The sequence below is a fragment of the Perognathus longimembris genome, chromosome 17, assembly GCF_023159225.1.
Source record: "Perognathus longimembris pacificus isolate PPM17 chromosome 17, ASM2315922v1, whole genome shotgun sequence".
Lineage (NCBI taxonomy): Eukaryota > Metazoa > Chordata > Mammalia > Rodentia > Heteromyidae > Perognathus > Perognathus longimembris.
The window spans coordinates 42,932,300-42,951,632 of NC_063177.1; the positions used below are offsets into that span (position 1 = coordinate 42,932,300).

The 19,333-nt window shown below is 41.0% G+C and overlaps 1 protein-coding gene across 4 annotated transcripts in view; it reads right to left on the reverse strand.

Moving 5' to 3' along the window:
* Positions 1 to 19,333, reverse strand: part of Kansl1 (KAT8 regulatory NSL complex subunit 1) — a 133,507-nt gene that overhangs the window by 79,320 nt on the left and 34,854 nt on the right. For all 4 annotated transcript variants that reach the window (XR_007213853.1, XM_048367264.1, XM_048367265.1 and 1 more), the window contains one exon: positions 7,965 to 9,336. Coding sequence is in view for 3 of the 4 variants with exons in the window: in XM_048367264.1 (XP_048223221.1) it covers positions 7,965 to 9,253 (1,289 nt within the window). In the remaining variant the exon portion in view is untranslated. The remainder of the gene's footprint in view (positions 1 to 7,964; positions 9,337 to 19,333) is intronic.

Consider the following 19,333-nt stretch of genomic DNA (forward strand, 5'->3'; position numbering starts at 1 on the left):
ATATGTGGTGCTGAGGAATCGAACCCAGGGCTTCATGTATACTGGGCAAGCACTTTTGCCACTAGGCCATACTCCCAGCCCTTCTGCCACCATTTTAAATCTAGCACCATACAATGCTCTGCTGCCGCCGCCACCCAGACTAAGCACCAGCACCCTTCGACCAACCATTCTGCCACATGAACGAGTACAGCAACACAGAAGAATTCGCAGAGGGATCCAAAATTAATCAGCAGAATGACGGTAAAATGTTTATTGGAGACTTGAGCTGGGATACAAGCAAGAAGATCTGACAAAGTATCTGTCTTGATTTGAGAAAGTTGTAGACTGCATTATTAATAATATGGCCTAGTGGTAAAGTGCTCGCCTTGTATACATGAAGCCCTGGGTTCCATTCCTCAGCACCACATATATTGAAAAAGTCCAAAGTGGTGCTGTGGCTCAAGTAGTAGAGAGAGCTAGTCTTGAGCAAAAAGAAGCCAGGGAAAGTGCCCAGGCAGGCCCTGAGTTCAAGCCCCAGGACTGGCAAAAACACACACACACACACACACACACACACACACACACACACACACACACACAACAAAACAGATCTAGTCACTGGAAGATTTTGAAGATTTGGATTTGTGCTTTTCAAAGATGCTGGGTTTTGGACCTGAAGGAACACAAACTGGATGGCAAATTGATAGATCCTAAAAAGGCCAAAGCTTTAAAAGGCAAAGAACCCCCTAAAAAAGGTTTTTGTAGGTGGACTGAGGCCAGGAACTTCTGAAGAACAAATTAAAGAATACTTTGGAGCTTTTGGAGAGATTGAAAATACTGAACTTCCCATGGATACAAAAAAAAAAAAATGAGAGAAGAGGGTTTTGTTTTATCACATGTACATATGAGGAGCCAGTCAAGAAATGGTTAGAAAGCGGATGTCATCAAATTGCTTCTGGAAAGTGTGAGATCAAAGTTGCACAACCCAAAAAGGTGTATAGGCAGCAACAACAAAAAGGAGGGAGGTACCACAGCCAGAGGACAAGGTCATGGCCAAGGTCAGCAAGGCATCCTGAGGTGGTGGCAGTCACCAAAATAATTAATTACCAGCCATACTAAAGGAGAGCATTAGAGAAAGCAGGAGATGCTAAAGAAACTCATCTTAGAGGACTACATTGAAGATTGTTCTTCTGTTGATCTGATTATTTTGTAAACACTTTCTAGTGTATAAGACACAATTGTGTACAACTGTATATAAATGCCAGGTATTTTTCTTTGTTTTTATTTTGTCCTTTGTTATGTGTTATGGCTCAATGTGGATTTGTTTATACAAACTTCTATTTGTACAATTTCATGTTAAACCTCAAATAAATGCTTTCTTATGTGATGAGAGCGGAAAAAGAGAGACAGGGAGAGAGAATGTGTGTCTCTCACAGGGACTTTTCTGCCCAGGCTGGCTTTGAACCACAATCCTCAGATCTCAGCTTCTTCGAGTAGCTAGGATTATAGGCAGGAAACAACCATCGCTCAACACATATTTACATTTTAACAGCACTTTTCAATATATATGTCCTCACTTAAATAGGATACTTATTTTTTACAAACTTTCAATTCTTTATACTTTACTTATCCTTCTTAATTCAATGTAAATAGTGAGTAAATAATACTCACATTATGTTTTGGGGAGTAAAGACAAAGGTGACAAAGTATGGGCATGTTCTCTACAAATGCAACTTTCTCCAAGTATTTTCAGTCTTCAGGTGGTTGAATTAACTAATGAAGAGCACTTGGATACTAGGGCTGTTTTTTGTGTGAGAAACTGACTGTATACATACTTTCACTTCAATTAACTTCATTCCCATTTTATTTCTGGGCCCTATCATTATCACTTTACAGAAAACGTTTTCCTTAAATTGAATATGAGCATAAATTTCCCAGATACAAAATTGGGGAGGAGTGACAATGTACCCATAGAAATGAAAGAACGTTACAACCTTAGTCATGAGTTTCTGCCCAAGCTGTAAAATAATTTAGTCCATATTTGGGGGTGGAAGAGAAATGGGGAATATAAAATAAGTATTACCTTTATAACAATGTTGTTTCAAGCTTTCCCTAGTGAAAACAATCTGCTTTATTTTGCTGATGAAACATAACAGAATGTTTTGGAAAAGATACTAGAACCTCTAGCAATGTGGCTTAGTGGTAGAGGCTTGCCTAGTATGCATGAAGCCTAGGTTCAATTCTATAGTACCACTTCAATGGAAAAAGCCAGAAGTGAAACTGTGGCTCAAGTGGTAGAGTACTAGCCTTGAGCACAGAGAGGTTCAGGGACAGAGCCCAAGCTCTGAGTTCATGCCCCAGGACTGGCTAAATTAAAAAAAAAAAAAAAAATCCACATATACCCTCCATCCCTACAATATAGGAGGAGGTCTTGAAAAATAATTCTACTGCATAAACCCTGTCAGTGGCTTCTCAATAAAACTCTAGACCTGGAATGTAAATACATTTCACTTTGCTCTGAAGTGTCAATCTTCCACTTCCAGAACTTTAGCATGAACTGTTTCCTCAATCTCTAGTAGCCCATCACATAATAGGTATTGAATAAAGAGCTAACAAATGAATCAATCATGTCCAAAGTTCTCTAGCATATGGCTTTGGAGCCTCTTTATATATTTTATATTTACAGAGGATAATGCAAGCTCATTCCATTATATTTAACGCTTGCTTAACTTTATTTATTTTTGTTTATGTAGTATCAAGAAATAGAACCCAGGGCCTCATGCATGCTGGGCAAGCACTCTACCACTCAGCCACATTCCCAGCCCCACTTGCTGGAACTTTTAAGGAATACAGAAATCTTTACTTTTAAGACTTTAGTAAAGAAGCTGGACCTTCAGGAATGATTAAAGTTATTTTGTAAAATGGGTATTAAAATACTTCTGGTAATTATCTTTTCCAGTTGTTGCCCGGGTTTAAAACTTATTATGATGATCCCTTCCTTTTACCACCCACACATATCACTGTTATCAAGCCCCATTAAATTTACCTATACCTCATTTTTGAAACTATTTTCTGTCCTTCACATCACTCTTATCCTTATAGACAGCAACACGTCCTACTCTAGCCACTACAGCCCCGTGCTTTTTTAATCCTGTCCTCCTTGTGTGTGCTCTGCTTTCTTTCTGCATGTACTGACTTCCACTAATAGATCACAACTCCCAGAAAAGCTGTCTTAACATAATCTCAAGCCACCTTTCAAAGGTCATTTATAATAATCTCTTTCCAATCTCAACCAGCTATAATTTTTTCCTATTTCACTTATATCACCAGTATTTACTTTATATTACTATGTGATAGACACAGTTAAATTCATCTTTGTTGGGGCTGGGAATGCAGCTTAGTAGTAGAGTGCTTGCCTAGCATGCATGAAACCCTAGTTTTGATTCCTTAGCACCACATAAACAAAGCCGGAAGTGGCACTGTAGCTCAAGTGGTAGAGTGCTATAGCCTTGAGCAAAAGGAAGCCAGGGACAGTGCGCGAAGTCCTGAGTTCAAGCCAAAAAAAATTAAAAAAATAAAAAGAGAGATCCCCAAAATCTTCTCAGCTACTGTTTACTATTAAGAATAATACGTGACATTCAATTTCCCAAAATCTTCCTACACATACACATATACACACAGGTGGATGTCAGAGGCTTGTGTCTATATTCCTAGCTACTCAGGAGGCTAGAATCTAAAGATCTGGTTCCATGCCAGCCCAGGTAGATAAATACAAAAGGCTCTTATTTCCAATTAACAAGCAAAAAGCTGAAACTGGAGGCATGGTTCAAGTGGAAGAGCATCAACTCTGATTAAAACAAAACAGGGTACAAAAGCCTAAAGTTTATACCCCAGTACCAGCGCACGCGCACACACACACACACACACACACACACGAGAGAAAAAAATTCATTCTGCTATGAATAGCTTGTACCAAGGACCTAAAATAGATGTGTGTTTTTTTTCCCCCTCTAGGAAGTAGTAAAGAAAAAAACACTGAATTTTTGGTGAAGGGCCTGCAATCTTCACAGAATTGTCCACTTGCAACATTATTTCAAAACAACTCATACTAACAATCTTCTGTAGAAAATATTTTCATCATAGTTGCCTAGACTAAATGTAGCCCATTCTATCTCTGAAAAAAAAGGAGAAAAATGTAAGACAGACAACTGGAAGGGAGAAGGCAATTAAAACTCACAAGTTAGGTTAGATTCCTGAAGAGCTAACTTAACTTCTCATGCTAAGATTCAACAACTTCAATGTGGCAATGAGAACTGGAACTACTTATAAAGAAAAGCACACAAAGAGCAACTTCCTTTCTCTTTTAACTGAAACAATGCCTTCACTCTCACTGACCAATTGTTGAAAAGCTTTAAAATACTTAAGTATACTGGCTAAATAAACATTAGTCTTAAAAATCTAGTGATCTGCTGGGTGCTTGCTGGTGGTTCATGCCTTTAATCCTAGCTACTCCAGAGGCTGAAATCTGAGGACAGGTATTCCAAACTAGCCCAGATAGAAAAGTGCAGGAGACTCTTATCTCCACTTTAGCAACAAAAAGCCGGAAACAGCTACAAACAGCTGTCAAATGGGAGCCTTGAGCAACAAACAAACAAACAAAAAAACAAAAAAACTAGACCTTGAGTTCAACCCCCAGAAAAACACACACACACAGTGATCTTACTCCCCTACTCATATTTTACTGATGCTTTTTTATGTTGTTCGTCTATTTTTGTTTTTATTGTACTACCCTTGAGGCTTAAATTCAGGCCTAAGGGCTGTCCTTGAGCACTTTGCTCAAGGCTAGCACTCTACCACTTGAGCCTCCACTCTATTTTCAGAGCTTCAGCTCTATTTTTTGGTTGTTAATTGGAGATGAGAGTCTCAAGGAATCAGCTGGTGGCCCTCACTTGTAATCCTAGCTACTGGAGAGACTGAGATCTGTGGATCGTGGTTCAAAGCCAGCTCAAGCAGGAAAGTCCCCAGGAGATTCTTATATCCAATTAACCACCAGAAAACCGGAAGTGTCGCTGTGGCTCAAAGTAGTAGAACTGAAGAGCTCAGGGACAGTGCCCAGGCCCAGAGTTCAAGCCCCACTACCAACCAAAAAACAATTTAAAAAAAAAGAGTCCCAAGGACTTTACTGCCCAAGTTTGCTTCAAATCAAGACATTTAGATTTCAATCTCATTGAGTAGCTAGGATTACAAACCTCCACCAGCACCTGGCTTTGTTTTAAGTGCCAGTACCTTGAACTCAGGCCTCAATCATCATTTAGCGCTCTTGTTAGGGCTAGGGCTTTACCACTTGACCTAAACCTCCAGTCTGACTGGTCCTGGGGCTTGAATTCAGTACCTAGGTGCTGTCCCTACGCTTTTGTGCTCAAGGTTAGTGTTCTACCATTTGAGTCACAGCTCCATTTCCAGCTGTTTTCTTGGAGTAGTAAGAGTCTCATGAGGCCCAGTGCTGGTGGGTAAAGCCTGTAATCCTAGCTACTCAGGAGGCTGAGATCTGAGGATTGCAGTTCTAAGCCAACCTGAACAATAAATCCATGAAACTTGTATCTCCAATTAATCACAGAAAAAATAAAAAAAACAAACCCGAGGTGGATCTGTGGCTTAAGTGATAGAGTGCTAGCCTTGAGCACAAAAGCTCAGTCAGTGCCCAAGACTCAAGTTCAAGCTCCATGTCCAGCACCAAAAAAAAAAAAAAAAAAAAAAAAAGTTACAGATTTTCCTACCTGGGCTGGCTTTAAACAGCTACTTAGTCTCCTAAGTAGCTAGGATTATTAGAATGAGCTAGGTTCGCTTATCTGGCTTTTTGCTCATAGTTGGAGGTAAGAGCCTCTTTGGACTTTTCTGCCTGGCAAGGAGTATAGGGGGTGGGAGGTGCCAGTCCTGGGGCCTGAACTCAGGGCCTAGGCACTATTCTTTGAGATTTCTGGCTCTATTACCTGAGCCACAGCTGCACTTCTGGCTTTTTTTTTTTTGGTGGTTGACTGGAGTTAAGTTTCACGGACTTTTCCTGCCCAGGCTGGTTTCAAACCACAATCCTCAGATCTCAGCCTCGTGAGTAGCTAGGATTACAGGCAGCACCTGACTAGGCTAGCTAGAACTCTTATTCCCTTCCCCAAACTACAGAGAGAAGGAAGAACTGAAGGTTGTTTTCACCAGTACCAAATGAATCATGCCTACGTAATCAAACTTCATGATAACTAAGAGACAGGATTCAAAGAGCTTAGCATAGTTTAACAGAGGTTCCTCCAGGGTGGCACATCCTAAAAGAGAATTCAGTTTCCATGCCCCTTTCCTATGCATGCCTCATCTGCATGCTTTGTAATATTACTCGGCAAATATCTGAGGAGGTTTGTTGTGAGAACCCTGATCTACAACCAGCCAACCAGTCAGCAGCACAGGTAAAATCATCTGAGTCTTGCAACTGCTTGCTATCTGCAAGGGCAGAGGAGGTAGGGAGACAGTCTTGAGGAGTGAATCCACTCCAGTTAGATAGTATCAGAATTGAATTGTATTAAGAAGACAACCAGTTGGTGTCCAACAACTGCTTGCTTGCTTGCTTGTCTGGAGAAATATCCAGACCTTTCAAGATCACAGATGTCTTCTATGTTGACACTGTGGTATGAGACGAAAGGACAGTTAGAAAATCTCAAGTGTGCTAGGTGTGGTGGCTAGAACCTATACTCCCAGCTACTAGGGGAAGTAGAAACTTGAGAAAAGTTCAGAGATATCATAAAAAAACAATAAAAAAAGATGGACATAATTGCATATGTCATATATCCCAGCTACATAGAAAAAACCTAAGAGGATTAGTCCAAGAAAAAAGTGAGACCCTATTCAAAAAATAACAAAAACAATTAGAACACCAGCCTAGCAAACAAGACTCTTGAGTTCAAACTCAGTACTGCCTAAGCCTAAATTAAAAAAAATAAAATAAAATTATCTAAAGTATTAAAATTACAGACCATTCTCTCTCTCTCTCTTTTTTGTTTTTGGCTTGGACCCAGGGCCTGAGCACTGTCCCTGGCTTCTTTTTGCTCAAGGTTAGCACTCTGCCACTTGAGCCACAGCGTCACTTCTAGCCATTTTCTGTATATGTGGTACTGGGGAACTGAACCCAGAGCTTCATGTATACTAGACAAGCACTCTTGTCACTAGGCCATATTCCCAGCCCCCAGACCATTCTCTTAAAAGTTCAATTAAAAGCAACTATAAAGTTCAACCAACTTAACACCATCCTTACCTACAAATAACAAAACACCCTATATATTGGTCCAAAAGAAATGTTATTTATTAATGGGGACTTCTGGTTTTTTTTCTTACTAAGACTTGGGAAGAAAACAAGCAACTTTTACTTTCTGTAACACTATAGCAAAAATACCTGCCCTTTTTTTTCTTGGGGGGGGGGGGGGGCGCAGTCCTAGAGCTTCTTTTTGATCAAGATTAGCACTCTACCTCTTGAGCCACAGTACACTTCTGGCTTTTTCTGTTTATGTGGTGCTGAGGAATCAAATTCAGGGATTCATGCATGCTGGGCAAGCACTCTACCACTACTAAGCCACATTCCCAGCCCATACCTACCTTTTTTTTTTTTTTTTTGGCCAGTCCTGGGGCCTGGACTCAGGGCCTGAGCACTGTCCCTGGCTTCTTCTTGCTCAAGGCTAGTACTCTACCACTTGAGCCACAGCGCCACTTCTGGCCATTTTCTATATATGTGGTGCTGGGGAATCGAACCCAGGGCTTCATGTATAGGAGGCAAGCACTCTTGCCACTAGGCCATATTCCCAGCCCATACCTCCCATTTTTAAACCTACTTAAAACTAAGGAAAAAAAGAGAATATACAAAGAATTATATTCTTTCCAAACCGGGGATTCACTGTTTCTTCCTCCCTTGCCTAAGAACGACATTACCCATTTCCATGGGTTCTACTCACAGGGGTACATGGCACTGCTCAGGATCAGCTCTGGTCAGTTCTTCCTCTTCAATATCAGACTCCCCGCCTGAACTACTGTCAGTGACGTCTGAATCAAATGCTTGTTCACTGCACCTCAAATTGGCTATGCCACTAGCTGTAAATCTCTCCAACTCTTCTGAAATTGAATTGCTTTTCAAGAAGTTGCTAAGTCCTTCTGAAGTGGTGGTCTCATTGGCAGCCTTTCTCAAGGCAGCTTCAGCCTTTCGGGTCAGCATCAACTGGCTCCGGGACCTCAAGGATTCCAAATTTGGCAGTTTACTCAAAGTCTTCTCCAAAAATCCACCCAATTGATGCTGTAAATGCCTCTCCACTTGCTTGGCTTGTACAACCTGTAAGCGCTTCTGTAACCTGCGGGCACGGATCTCAATATCAGCCTGTCGCCTCAGTAAAGCTGTGATCCTTGTATCAGAATCTAAAGCACTGAAAAGAATGGAAGACTGGGGAGACTTTTTGCCCTCTAACTTGATACCTCCCAAGTTAGAGCTGGAGTCTGTAACAGGTGATAACCTGCTGCTTCCTTGAAGTGCGGGCTGTTCCATGGAATTGACAGAAGATTTGTTTGCAGTGCTATTATTGCTATATAGAGTTGTGTGTTCTACATCAAGGCTTCTGTGTGGAAGAGTGCAATTGGTCATACCCCCTTTTAAGTCCCCAGAGTCACATACCCCCACTTCACCTCCCTGCAGAGCAGATGAAGTGAGAGCCCGTTTTCCCCCATTGAGGGAAGTGGAATTGTCATGATCAGAATGTGTTGAACTTTTAGTCAATTTCTTAGCCAATCCATTTACAGGAGCTTGTGGCAGAGTTGTCTGACCACTTGTATTCATGGTTCTAAGATTTTCTAAGGAAAACTCCAAAACTGGCTGCCTCCCCAACAGCTCAGCTCGGAGTTCATAGGACTGCGATAAGAGAGGATGAGATTTAAGGACTGTCTGCTTGCTAAAGACCCCTTGTAATTTCAAAGATTCCTTCGAAGGAACAGATGTTACATCAGAGCAGAGGTAAGATGCCACCAGTGGTTGCAGCTTTCCCAAGTCTTCCTTGGTAGGATTATTTCGGAAGTCTAGACTGGGATCTTCTGCAGTAATGGCTTTTCTTTTGGTTCCGTTGGCAGCAATGAGGATGTTGGCGTTGCCGTTATTTTCGGCACTGCCTGGAGACAAGGTGGAGGATGGGGGAGCCAGTTTGAACCGGATGTGGTGTGCTTCAGCTGCTGCGTCAGTGAGAGCGGGCGCCATCGCAGCCATTCAGCACAGAGAGACAGGAAGTCCAGCCTCTCCTGGTGCTGAGGCCAGCTCCACGGCCCCTCACTGCCTCCCCTGAGAACAAACTAAAAGAGAAAAAAGAAAAAAAGGAAGTTAGAAATACAAGCACATTCAAAACTCACACACATTTTTAATATAGGCACTTCTTGAGGCTATTGTCAAAATTCTGCCTCCAGAAAGAAAACAACTATAGAACCACTCTGGAGACTCAAATGTCTTTCATCTGGAGGATGAGAGAAACACAATCCCCTAAAAATTTTTTTCCTTCTTGCACAGATTTAATGTTGCTAAACAGAACAGATTTCAGTTGACTGAAGAAAGATTAAATAGTTTGCACTTAAAAGAAAAATGTCTTTGAATTTCTTAAATTAAAAACCCAGCAATAGATAAAATTAGTAATTGAACTTCTTGGATTCACACAGAAAATAATTTTATGTCAGATGTCAAAAGTCTGTGAATTTTTATGGTCAGGAATCCAGTTTCTATCCACTTCTCTACAAGTATAAATTGTACTATAAAGCTAACTATACCACACTTTTATAAAACCAACTTGTTTCATAATTTTCTTTTCTTTATCAGCTCTAGTAGCATTTTTCTTCAAACAAGAATTTGTTCACACTACTTAAGTCAAATTAATTGTCCAACATTCCCCTCTCCCTTGACCTCAAAACTCCTTGAAAGAATAAACAGCTGCCTCTGCACTTTTTACTACTCTGTAATCTAGATTCCAATTCTAGTGGCTCTGGCAAAGGTCACACTATCTACTGCAATGATCAGGTTTGTAGCCTCATCTGTCTTCTCCTAAGCATTAGATAGTGTTGACTATCTTAAAATTCTCCTTTCTCAGTGTCCTTAGCACTATCATCCTGTTCATCATCTTCCTGCTAGCTATTGGTACCACCTAAGATCCTTTCTTCTGCATTTTTTTTTTTTTTTTGGCCAGTCCTGGGGCTTGGACTCAGGGCCTGAGCACTGTCCCTGGCTTCTTCTTGCTCAAGGCTAGCACTCTGCCACTTGAGCCACAGCGCCACTTCTGGCCATTTTCTGTATATGTGGTGCTGGGGAATCGAACCCAGGGCCTCATGTATACGAGGCAAGCGCTCTTGCCGCTAGGCCATATCCCCAGCCCTCTTCTGCATTTTTTCAACTCACTTCCTTGGCAAAACTACTATTCTCAGTATGCAATGCTCAATTATATGGACATTTATACTTACTAATACACATAATTTACTAACCCTTGAACAAACTTTTTCTGAGCTACACCAATCAACATCCCTTAAGTCTAACCCTTAGGCTCTGTGAAAATGAGAACATGTTTTCTTCTTCCAACATATTTCTTATCCTTTCATTTTCCTAACTACAGATAGCACTTTTACTTAATAAGCTATATGCCTCCATAATTTGTCTTTTCCCCATAGCCCTAGGACCATTTGGTCTCAGATTGATCAACGGGCAACCTGTAAAACGAAATCAGCTATTCTTAAAGTGTGGTCTCTGAACTTCTATGGGTGTCCAAGTCCATTTATGGAGGTCCATGCTTTCATATTAATACTAAAACATGTCTTTTTCACTGTTGACATTGCCAATGAAGGCACAAAAAAGATGAACAAAAACACTGACCTTAGAACCAATCAAGGCAGTGGCACCAAATTTTACTAAGTCATCATACTTACAGTTGTTTTGTTTTTATTCAAGGCAGTTACCACTGGGTACAAATGGACCATGCCTGTAATCCTAGCTACTCAGGAGGCTGTGAGATCTAAGGATCAAGGTTGGAAGCTAGCTGGGCTCAGAGAAGTCTGAGACACTTACCTCCAATTAACCACAAAAAAGCCAAAAGTGGAGCTATGACTCAAGTAGTAGAAAAGGCTAAGGGACAGTGTCCAGGACCTGAATTTAAGCCCTAGTACCTGCATGCATGTGCACACGTGCATGCATGCACACACGGTGTTACATGTTTTATCTTCTTTATGTTGCTGTTGTCAGTACTTTGGCTTAAATTCAGAGCCTCTTGCTCTCTAGGCAGGCACTCTACAGACTGCCTCAACTCCCAGCACCTTTGTGTTTTATTTTGCCACTCCTGGGGCAAAAGCCCCCCACATAACTGGGAGGACAGAAACATACTACTGTATCCACTCCCCCCACCTCAATGGATTCTTGCTAACTTTTTTTGGGGTGGAAGGGGTGATGGGGTTGAACTCCAGAACTTTCATCCTCCCAAACTCTACCTCTTGAGTAGCTAGGATTACAAGTGTGAGCCAATGGCTCACACTACACAGTTTATTATCATGACCACTGAGAATGTTTTAATATTCTGTGTTGAAAGGGAAAATAGGTATAAAGCATTTTGCTGCATTAACCACCAAAAACTGTAAGTGGCACTGTGGCTCAAAGTGGTAAAGTGATAGCCTTGAGCCAAGGAACTCAAGAACAGCACCCAGGCTCTGAGTTCAAACCATACGACCGACAAAAAAAACACACAAAAATCATGACTATACAACCTGGGGCTGGGCACGGTAGTACATATCTTTAACACCAGCACCCAGGAAAATGAAGCTGGAGACTTGAGAAGTCAAGGCCAGCTTAGTCTACATAAGCATACCGCCTATCCAAAAACAAAAACAAAAAAAGAAACTGGGCACCAGTGACTTAGGCCTATAATCCTAGCTACTCAAGAGGCTGAGATCTGAGGATTGCAGATGGAAGCTGGCCTTGGCAGAAAAGTCCCTGTAAGGCTCTTTTATCACCAATAAACTACTTAAAAAGTCGGGCTGGGCATGTGGCTCAGTGGTAGAGTGCTTGCCTAGCATGCATAAAGCTCTGGGTTCCATTCCTCAGTACCACATACACAGAAAAAGCTGGAAGTGGCGCTGTGGCTCGTGATGGCGCTCTCTAGCTTTGAGCAAAAGAAGCTCAGGGACAGTACCCAGGCCCTGAGGCCAAGCCCCAGGACTGGCAAAAAAAAAAGAAAAAAGCCAGAAGTAGTACTGTGGCTCAAGTGGTAGAGCGCCATCTTTAAGTACAAAGAGGCTCAGGGCCAGCACCCAGGCCCTAAATTCAAGCCCTAGGACCAGCTAAAAAAAAAAGAAAAAGAAAAAGAAAGAACCTGGTAGCTGTCAGGCAAAACGAGAACCATTGTCAGTTTAAAAGAAAAGCTCTAGTATTTGTTGCCAATAACAAAATTTGAACTTTCAAGTATTTTGAAAACCTTTATCTATCATCATAAGCTTGAATAATTCTTCAATACTTAAAAAGTAATTTTTAATTAGACAGTAAGTGACTGGTAGTGGGTGTGAAATTTTCATATCGTATGTCTCAACATATGGAAGCTCTACATGCCAGGAATGACCAATGCTTGTTAGAAAATCATGTATGGGTAAAACCAAGTGCAAGAGAGACTGAGATTTCTAATGCAACTGGTCCAAAGTTAATTCACAATTTTATTCTTATCAGAGGAGGGGGAGATCTGTGTTGAGATAGGTCTTGCTATATAGCCCACTCTAGCCTTGAACTCAAGATCCTCCTGCCTCCAGCTTCCTGAGTACGCCCCACACATGGCCTTAACTGATACAATTTTATTCCATATTTTAACTAGCCTTTATGAAACTGTTCGTTGAGTTTGAGTACACTATCAAAGGATATCATTAGCTGGTATCTGCAAAGACCATCAAATACTCTGATCTTTTCAAATCACCTCTCTGTTGAGATCAGGCTATCATTTCCCCCATGTACTGCTGGAAATTGAACCCAGGATCTTACACACTTACAAGACAAGCACTGTACCAATAAGCTGTATCCTTAGCCTGGTTGAGGCTATTTTAAACCTTTTTCCTTCTTCAGAATATACACAATGAGTGTAACAGATAAGAGAACCCGTTGTTTTCTATTGTCAGATGTTAACAAGATTTGGAAAAATTAAAACACAGCCTTTACTGAACATTTGTTTTGACAAATGTAATTTTTCTTAGTGAGTGATAGGTTAGTAATTTTTTAATGTGGTAAACAATTATTTTTAAATCCCCCCCCCAAGAAAATTTCCCAAAGCAAGTATGTAAGCCTCGAAAGCTCTTCGTGTGGGAAGTGCCAGTGGCTCATACCTGTGACCACAGCTACTCAGGAGACTGAGACGTAAAGATTCTCAGTTCAAAGCCATCTTATACAGTAAAGTTTGAGACTATCTTCAATTAACCAGTGAAATGGCAAAGTTGAGTATAGTTCAAGTGCTGGCTGAGAGCAAGAAAGCCAAACAAGAGCTTAAGGTCCTGAGTTCAAGCCCTAGTACCTGTGCAGCTTTTCTTCTGAGACAAAGTACCACGATGTATTACCCCAGCTGTCCTTCACATGAGATTTTCCTGTCTCAGATTCCTGAATGCTAGAATCACAAATGTGCACTACCACACCCGCATCACCATTTTAAAACTGAAAAAGGTTTTTAAGTGACAAAGAACATCTGAAACTTAAGTTTGTGAATTCACTGAATTATACAATCCACTCATTCTCACACAACAGAGAGGGAGAGACAGAGAGAAATCTCCAATTGAGACATTTTTATATCAACACTAACATAGGAAGTGAGGACTACACCAAGTTTCCTTTTAGTATGCCAATTCTAATTACTAATTTAAAATACTTAAATGTGCCAGACTCCTGTGGCTCACACCTATAATCCTAGCTACTCAGGAAGCTGAGATCTAAGGACTGAAGCCAGCCTGGGCAGAAAAGTCCCCATGAGACTCTTATCTCTAATCACTCAAAAATGGGAAGCAGAGTTGTGGCTCAAAGTGGTAGAGCATTAGCCTTGATCAGAAGAAGTTAGGCCAGTGCCCAGGCCCTGAGTTCAAGCACGACTGACCCCCTTCACCCCCCAAAAAAAGAGCTGGGCATTGGTGGCTCATGCTTGTAATCTTAGCTATTCAGGAGGTCCCTAGCCTTGAGCTCTTTCAACTCAGGAATAGCACCCAGGCCCCAAGTTCAAGCCCCATGACTGACAAACAAACAAACAATAAAAAAAAAAAAAAAAAGGACAGGGGCTGAGCCGTAGAGTGCTTGCTTGTATGCATGAAGCCCTGGGTTCAATTTCTTAGCACCATAAACAGAAAAAGCAGGCAGCGGTGCTGTGGCTCAAGAGGTAAAGTATTAACCTTGGCAAAAAGAAGTCAGGCACTGAGTCCATGCCCCAGGACTGGCCAAAAAAAACAAAAAACAAAAAACTTAAATGAGAGTCAGGTGTTAGTGGTAGCTGCTCAGCCAAGATATGAAGATCTCCAATTAACTAGCAAAAAGCTGGAAGTGCAAGTGTGGCAAAGTAGTATAGGACCAGCCTTAGAGGAAAAAGCTAAGCAAGAGCATGAGGCCCTGAGTTTATGGCTCAAGTCTGTAAGACTAGCTACTTGGAAGGCAGAGATAGGAGATAGTGACTGAAGGTTAGCTCAAGGGAAAAAAAAAGTTCTTGAAACTCCATAGTGGCTGGACGTGGCAGCACATGACCATTATCCAAGCTACAGGAAAGCACAACGGGTGGGTGCAGCGGCGCATGCCTCTCACTCTCAAAAACACAGGAAGATGAAAGTAGGAGCATTTCATCACAGGCCGGCCCAGGCATAAAGCCAGACCCTACATAAAAAATAACCAAGCCAGGGCTGGGAATATGGCCTAGTGGTAGTGTTTGCCTTGAATACATGAAGCCCTGGGTTCCATTCCTCAGCACCACATATACAGAAAACGGCCAGAAGTGGCGCTGTGGCTCAAGTGGCAGAGTGCTAGCCTTGAGCAAAAAGAAGCCAGGGACAGTGCTCAGGCCCTGAGTTCAAGGCCCAGGATTGGCAAGAATAAAAATAAATAACCAAGCCATAAAAGAGGCTAGAGGTATGGCTCAAGTGACAGAGCATCTACTTAGCAAGCACAAGGCCCTGAGTTTGAATCCCAGTACTGCTAAAAATGAATGTTAAAATGGTCAACACAGTAGAATTCTCAATCTCCTTCAAAGTTTAAACCCAGAAATGTAAAAAGGCTTTAATTAACATCTATCTACAAAAGAGCTAAATATGTGGTACAAACAAAAATATAATGTCCCATAAAGACTGCAGAGGTCTGGGGTATATGGTTCATGTAGTAAAGCACCTATCTAGCAAGTACAAAGCCACTGTTCAAACTCCAGTTACTCTGATCCTGAAAAGACCGCAAATAAAGCTCTCTAGGTTTGGCATATCCTGTTATTCCTAACACTATATTGTATTTCCAATCAAGCCATGCCTAGATTACCTACCTGCTCCCTAACTAGTAACTCATTCCCATCAAACTACACTTTATTAATATTATATTATTTCACTCCATACCATAATGCTTTCTTCCCTTAAGTCCAAATTCTTCCAAGATGAATGCTTAACAGAGCAAGCAAACCAGGGTGCCATATGCCTTGACAAATACCCAACACTTCATCTCTGCTTATGTTGTTACTTCTATCACAAAGGCCCTTCTATTCTTCAATACACAGCAAATCCAGAGAGTTTTGATTATTGAGATTCTTTATCACTTTCTTCCTGTTTCAACTGAATAATTTAAAGTCAGTACCATTTAATTCACATGATCTGAATGTTCCCTATCAATTTATTAATTCTAAGATCTACTTTATCTAGAGTTTGGTGCATCATAAGAGCATTCTAAGCACTGGCTGGGCTAAGTCAAAAAGGCTTCTGAAGTAGGCTTTAAACTATAAGTTAGAAATTGTAATAGCAGACACAAAATAATGAGGATTTAAGAGAAGACCTAAAGAACTTGGATGAACTAAGTGGTATGTATTTTGTAATTTGTGATGAAGTACTGGAAGGTACCTTTTCTGATATATTAAAAAGTATTTCTTTGACACAAAAAGAAATCTATAAAACTATGGAATATACCGGCAAATAGGAGGGAAAAATATAAAGCAAAAAATGTGTTTCTCACCCCTCCCCATAAGGTCCTAGTACTTTTCCATAACAAGAACTTCTTTCTGGCTATACAGGGGAACTGGGCACTGTCACTGAGCATTTTCACTCTATCACTTTGAACCACTGTTCCACTTCCAATTTTCTGATGGTAAATTGGAGAGAGTTTCAAAGACTATTCTGCCTGACTTGGCTTTGAACCATGATCCTTAGATCTCAGCCTCCTGAGTATTAGGATTACAAGAGTGATCTACCAGTACTCAGCTTGCTGGTTATTTTGTGAGATAAAGTTCTCATTTCCTAACCAAGAGCAAGCCTGGGCATGATCTGCCTATGTTAGGCTTCCAGACTAGCTGGCTAAGAAGCACATGTCCAGCTTTCTGTTGAGAAGTTCATTGTCTTTTTCTTTTTGCCAGTCTTGGGGCTTGGAGTCAGGGTCTGACCACTGTTCCTGGCTTCTTTTTGCTCAAGGCTACCACTCTGCCACTTGAGCCACAGCACCACTCTGGCCTTTTCTATATATGTGGTGCTGAGGAGGAACCCAGGGCTTCATGTATAGGAGGCAAGCACTCTTGCCACTAGGCCATATTCCCAGTCCTCACTGTCTTTTGAACTTTCTACCAAGGCTGGCCTTGACAGTCCTACTGAATCCAGCCTCCTAAGTAGCTGGGCACAACAGTCAGACATTGATTCAGTCAGTACAAGATTCTTAACTGAAAATGTTTTATAATTACTAATGGAATCATAACTGGAAATAGGTTAGTTTGTTCACTGACAATGTTTGACATGTATTTCTTATTTAATCTTAATGCATTGTAAAATAAATACTACTGTCTACATTGTATGGATGAAGAAAATTGGAGGTCAAAGTACAACCACAGAAGTACTAAGAGGCAAAGACAGGATCTCTTAACTCTAAAGAACATGATTTTAACCATTACAATAGTCAACTTAAGGCTGAGTTTAAACTAAAAGGGCTTTGGGCTTTTAATACGAACACTAAATTTTGAATTTTATACATCAGAGGAAAATCAGTGAGGAAATACCAACTAGCACTGGTTATCTCCAGTAAGTATTAAGATGCTAATAGCATTCAAAGCACAGTACCTACAAGGATGCCAAGAACCAGAAAAAAAGGCAATCTCTAGGAGCCATAATAGGAGACCTTCATGGACACAGAATCAGAAGTAAGTAGGATAAGGGATTTCCTGTTTCTAGAGGAAACTATTTAAGCTGAAACTTAAAAATTAGTAAGATTCACTATTATCCTTACAGCTACTTCAAGTATCCCATGTTCAAAACCCATCACCAAACCCATTACTAAATCCAAAACTAATTTTTGACCCTAATACTCCTGCATGAATAAATTGTGATGCCAATTCTTTTGGCATAAGCATCTCATCTGAATGTCTAATGCCACGAAATCACTGACAATGGAACTTCCTAACACTAGAGAAACTAAAAATTATGAAGTTTCACTAATGTCAAAAAGTACATAAATTAGGTGTCAAGGCAGCTTTACACACTTTTGTCTGAAGGTGTCAAGTAAAGCTTTCAGGAAGACATTCTGACTGATAAAGTGAGGAGGCCACAGTTTACTCCAATTCATTCAGGCACTGACCCACATACTCAAGATGCTTAAAAATATTACACTGAGCCATACGTCAGTGGCTCATGTCTGTAATTCTAGTTACTCAGGAAGCTGAAATGTGAAGATTGAGGTTCAAAGCCAATTAACCAGCAAAATCTTCGAGGCAAAAGTGTAGCTCAAGTGGTAGAGTACCAGCTTTGAGCAGAAAAGCTACACAAGAGTGAAGGCCCTGAGTTCAAGCCTCAGTACTAGATCTCTCTCTCTCTCTCTCCCCCTCTCTCTTTCTCTCTCCCTCTCTCTCCACTGAAGCATACAATGTATATCTACCCCCATAATACAGAGGAAGACACTTGACATGGGTGAGATCTAAGTAGATCCAAAAGTCCAAAAACACCTGCCCAGGATCAAGGGCACCAATATAGCACAGGTGAAGCAGTATGCAAGGTGAAGAAATGTGGCACACAACAACAAAAAGATAGCCACATTCATTACATCATTACATCTTTAACATCATTGCCTTTCTTAGGATACCACTTCATACTGGAGCAGTTCAGGCAGTAATAATCTCCCAACTGCTCTTTCGTCTTCCAGTCTGGGCAACTCTCTAATCTTGCCTCTAGTACTATAATAACTATTAGGAAGGGGGGGGAGGGAAGGAACATAAATCTGACCAGTGTCACTTTAAATCCAAACTCCCCAAACAACAGATAGCTGTCATGTGTCCCTCTGCCCATCTCTTCATACCCTTGTTGGCATTCAACTTCATCTTCAGCCTGTTCTCACTGTTCGGCCACCTGAATCTCATGTAGTTCCTGGGTCTTTTTACTAACACTACTCTGTCAAAGTTCAACTCCAAGACTATAGGCTCTTTCAGGTATTTCACATTCCTTCCAGGATGAGTTAGGGAATCTCTACTTCCAGGCTTTTATCTGACACCCTAGGGAATTGCTGCTAGTATAATATACAGCTCATAATTTTATCTGTCTCTGCACTTAGGCTCTGTACTTCTTAAATGAGGAGTTATGCCTTTTTCTTATTATCTCTATCCCATGCATGCATTATGGTGCCTAGCAGAGAGTAAATTAAAACATGTTAGCTATATGTCTATTCTATTCTGAATGAATCATATGGGCATCCATTAAGAAGTTAATGGCAATGTCTGATCATTAAGTGACAGCAAGCTAACAAGTAGGTATCAACTGAATCTAGGACAGATCTCATCTACCTCAAATTCCAGCCATTTACATAGCCTATCACCTGTACCTAAACTTGAAGAAACTTTTTTTTGTGCCAGTCCTAGGGCTTAGACTCTGCAGGGCCTGAGCACTGTCCCTGGCTTCTTTTTGCTCAAAGTTAGCACTCTACTACTTGAGCCACGGTGCCACTTGTGGCTTTTTCTGTTTATGTGGTGCTGAGGAATCGAACCCAGGGCTTCATGCATGCTAGGCAAGTACTCTACTGCTAGGCCACATTCTCAGCCCTGGTTTTTGTTTTTGTTTTGTTTTGTTTGAGACAAGGTCTTCCTGTGTAGCCCATACGAACCTGAAA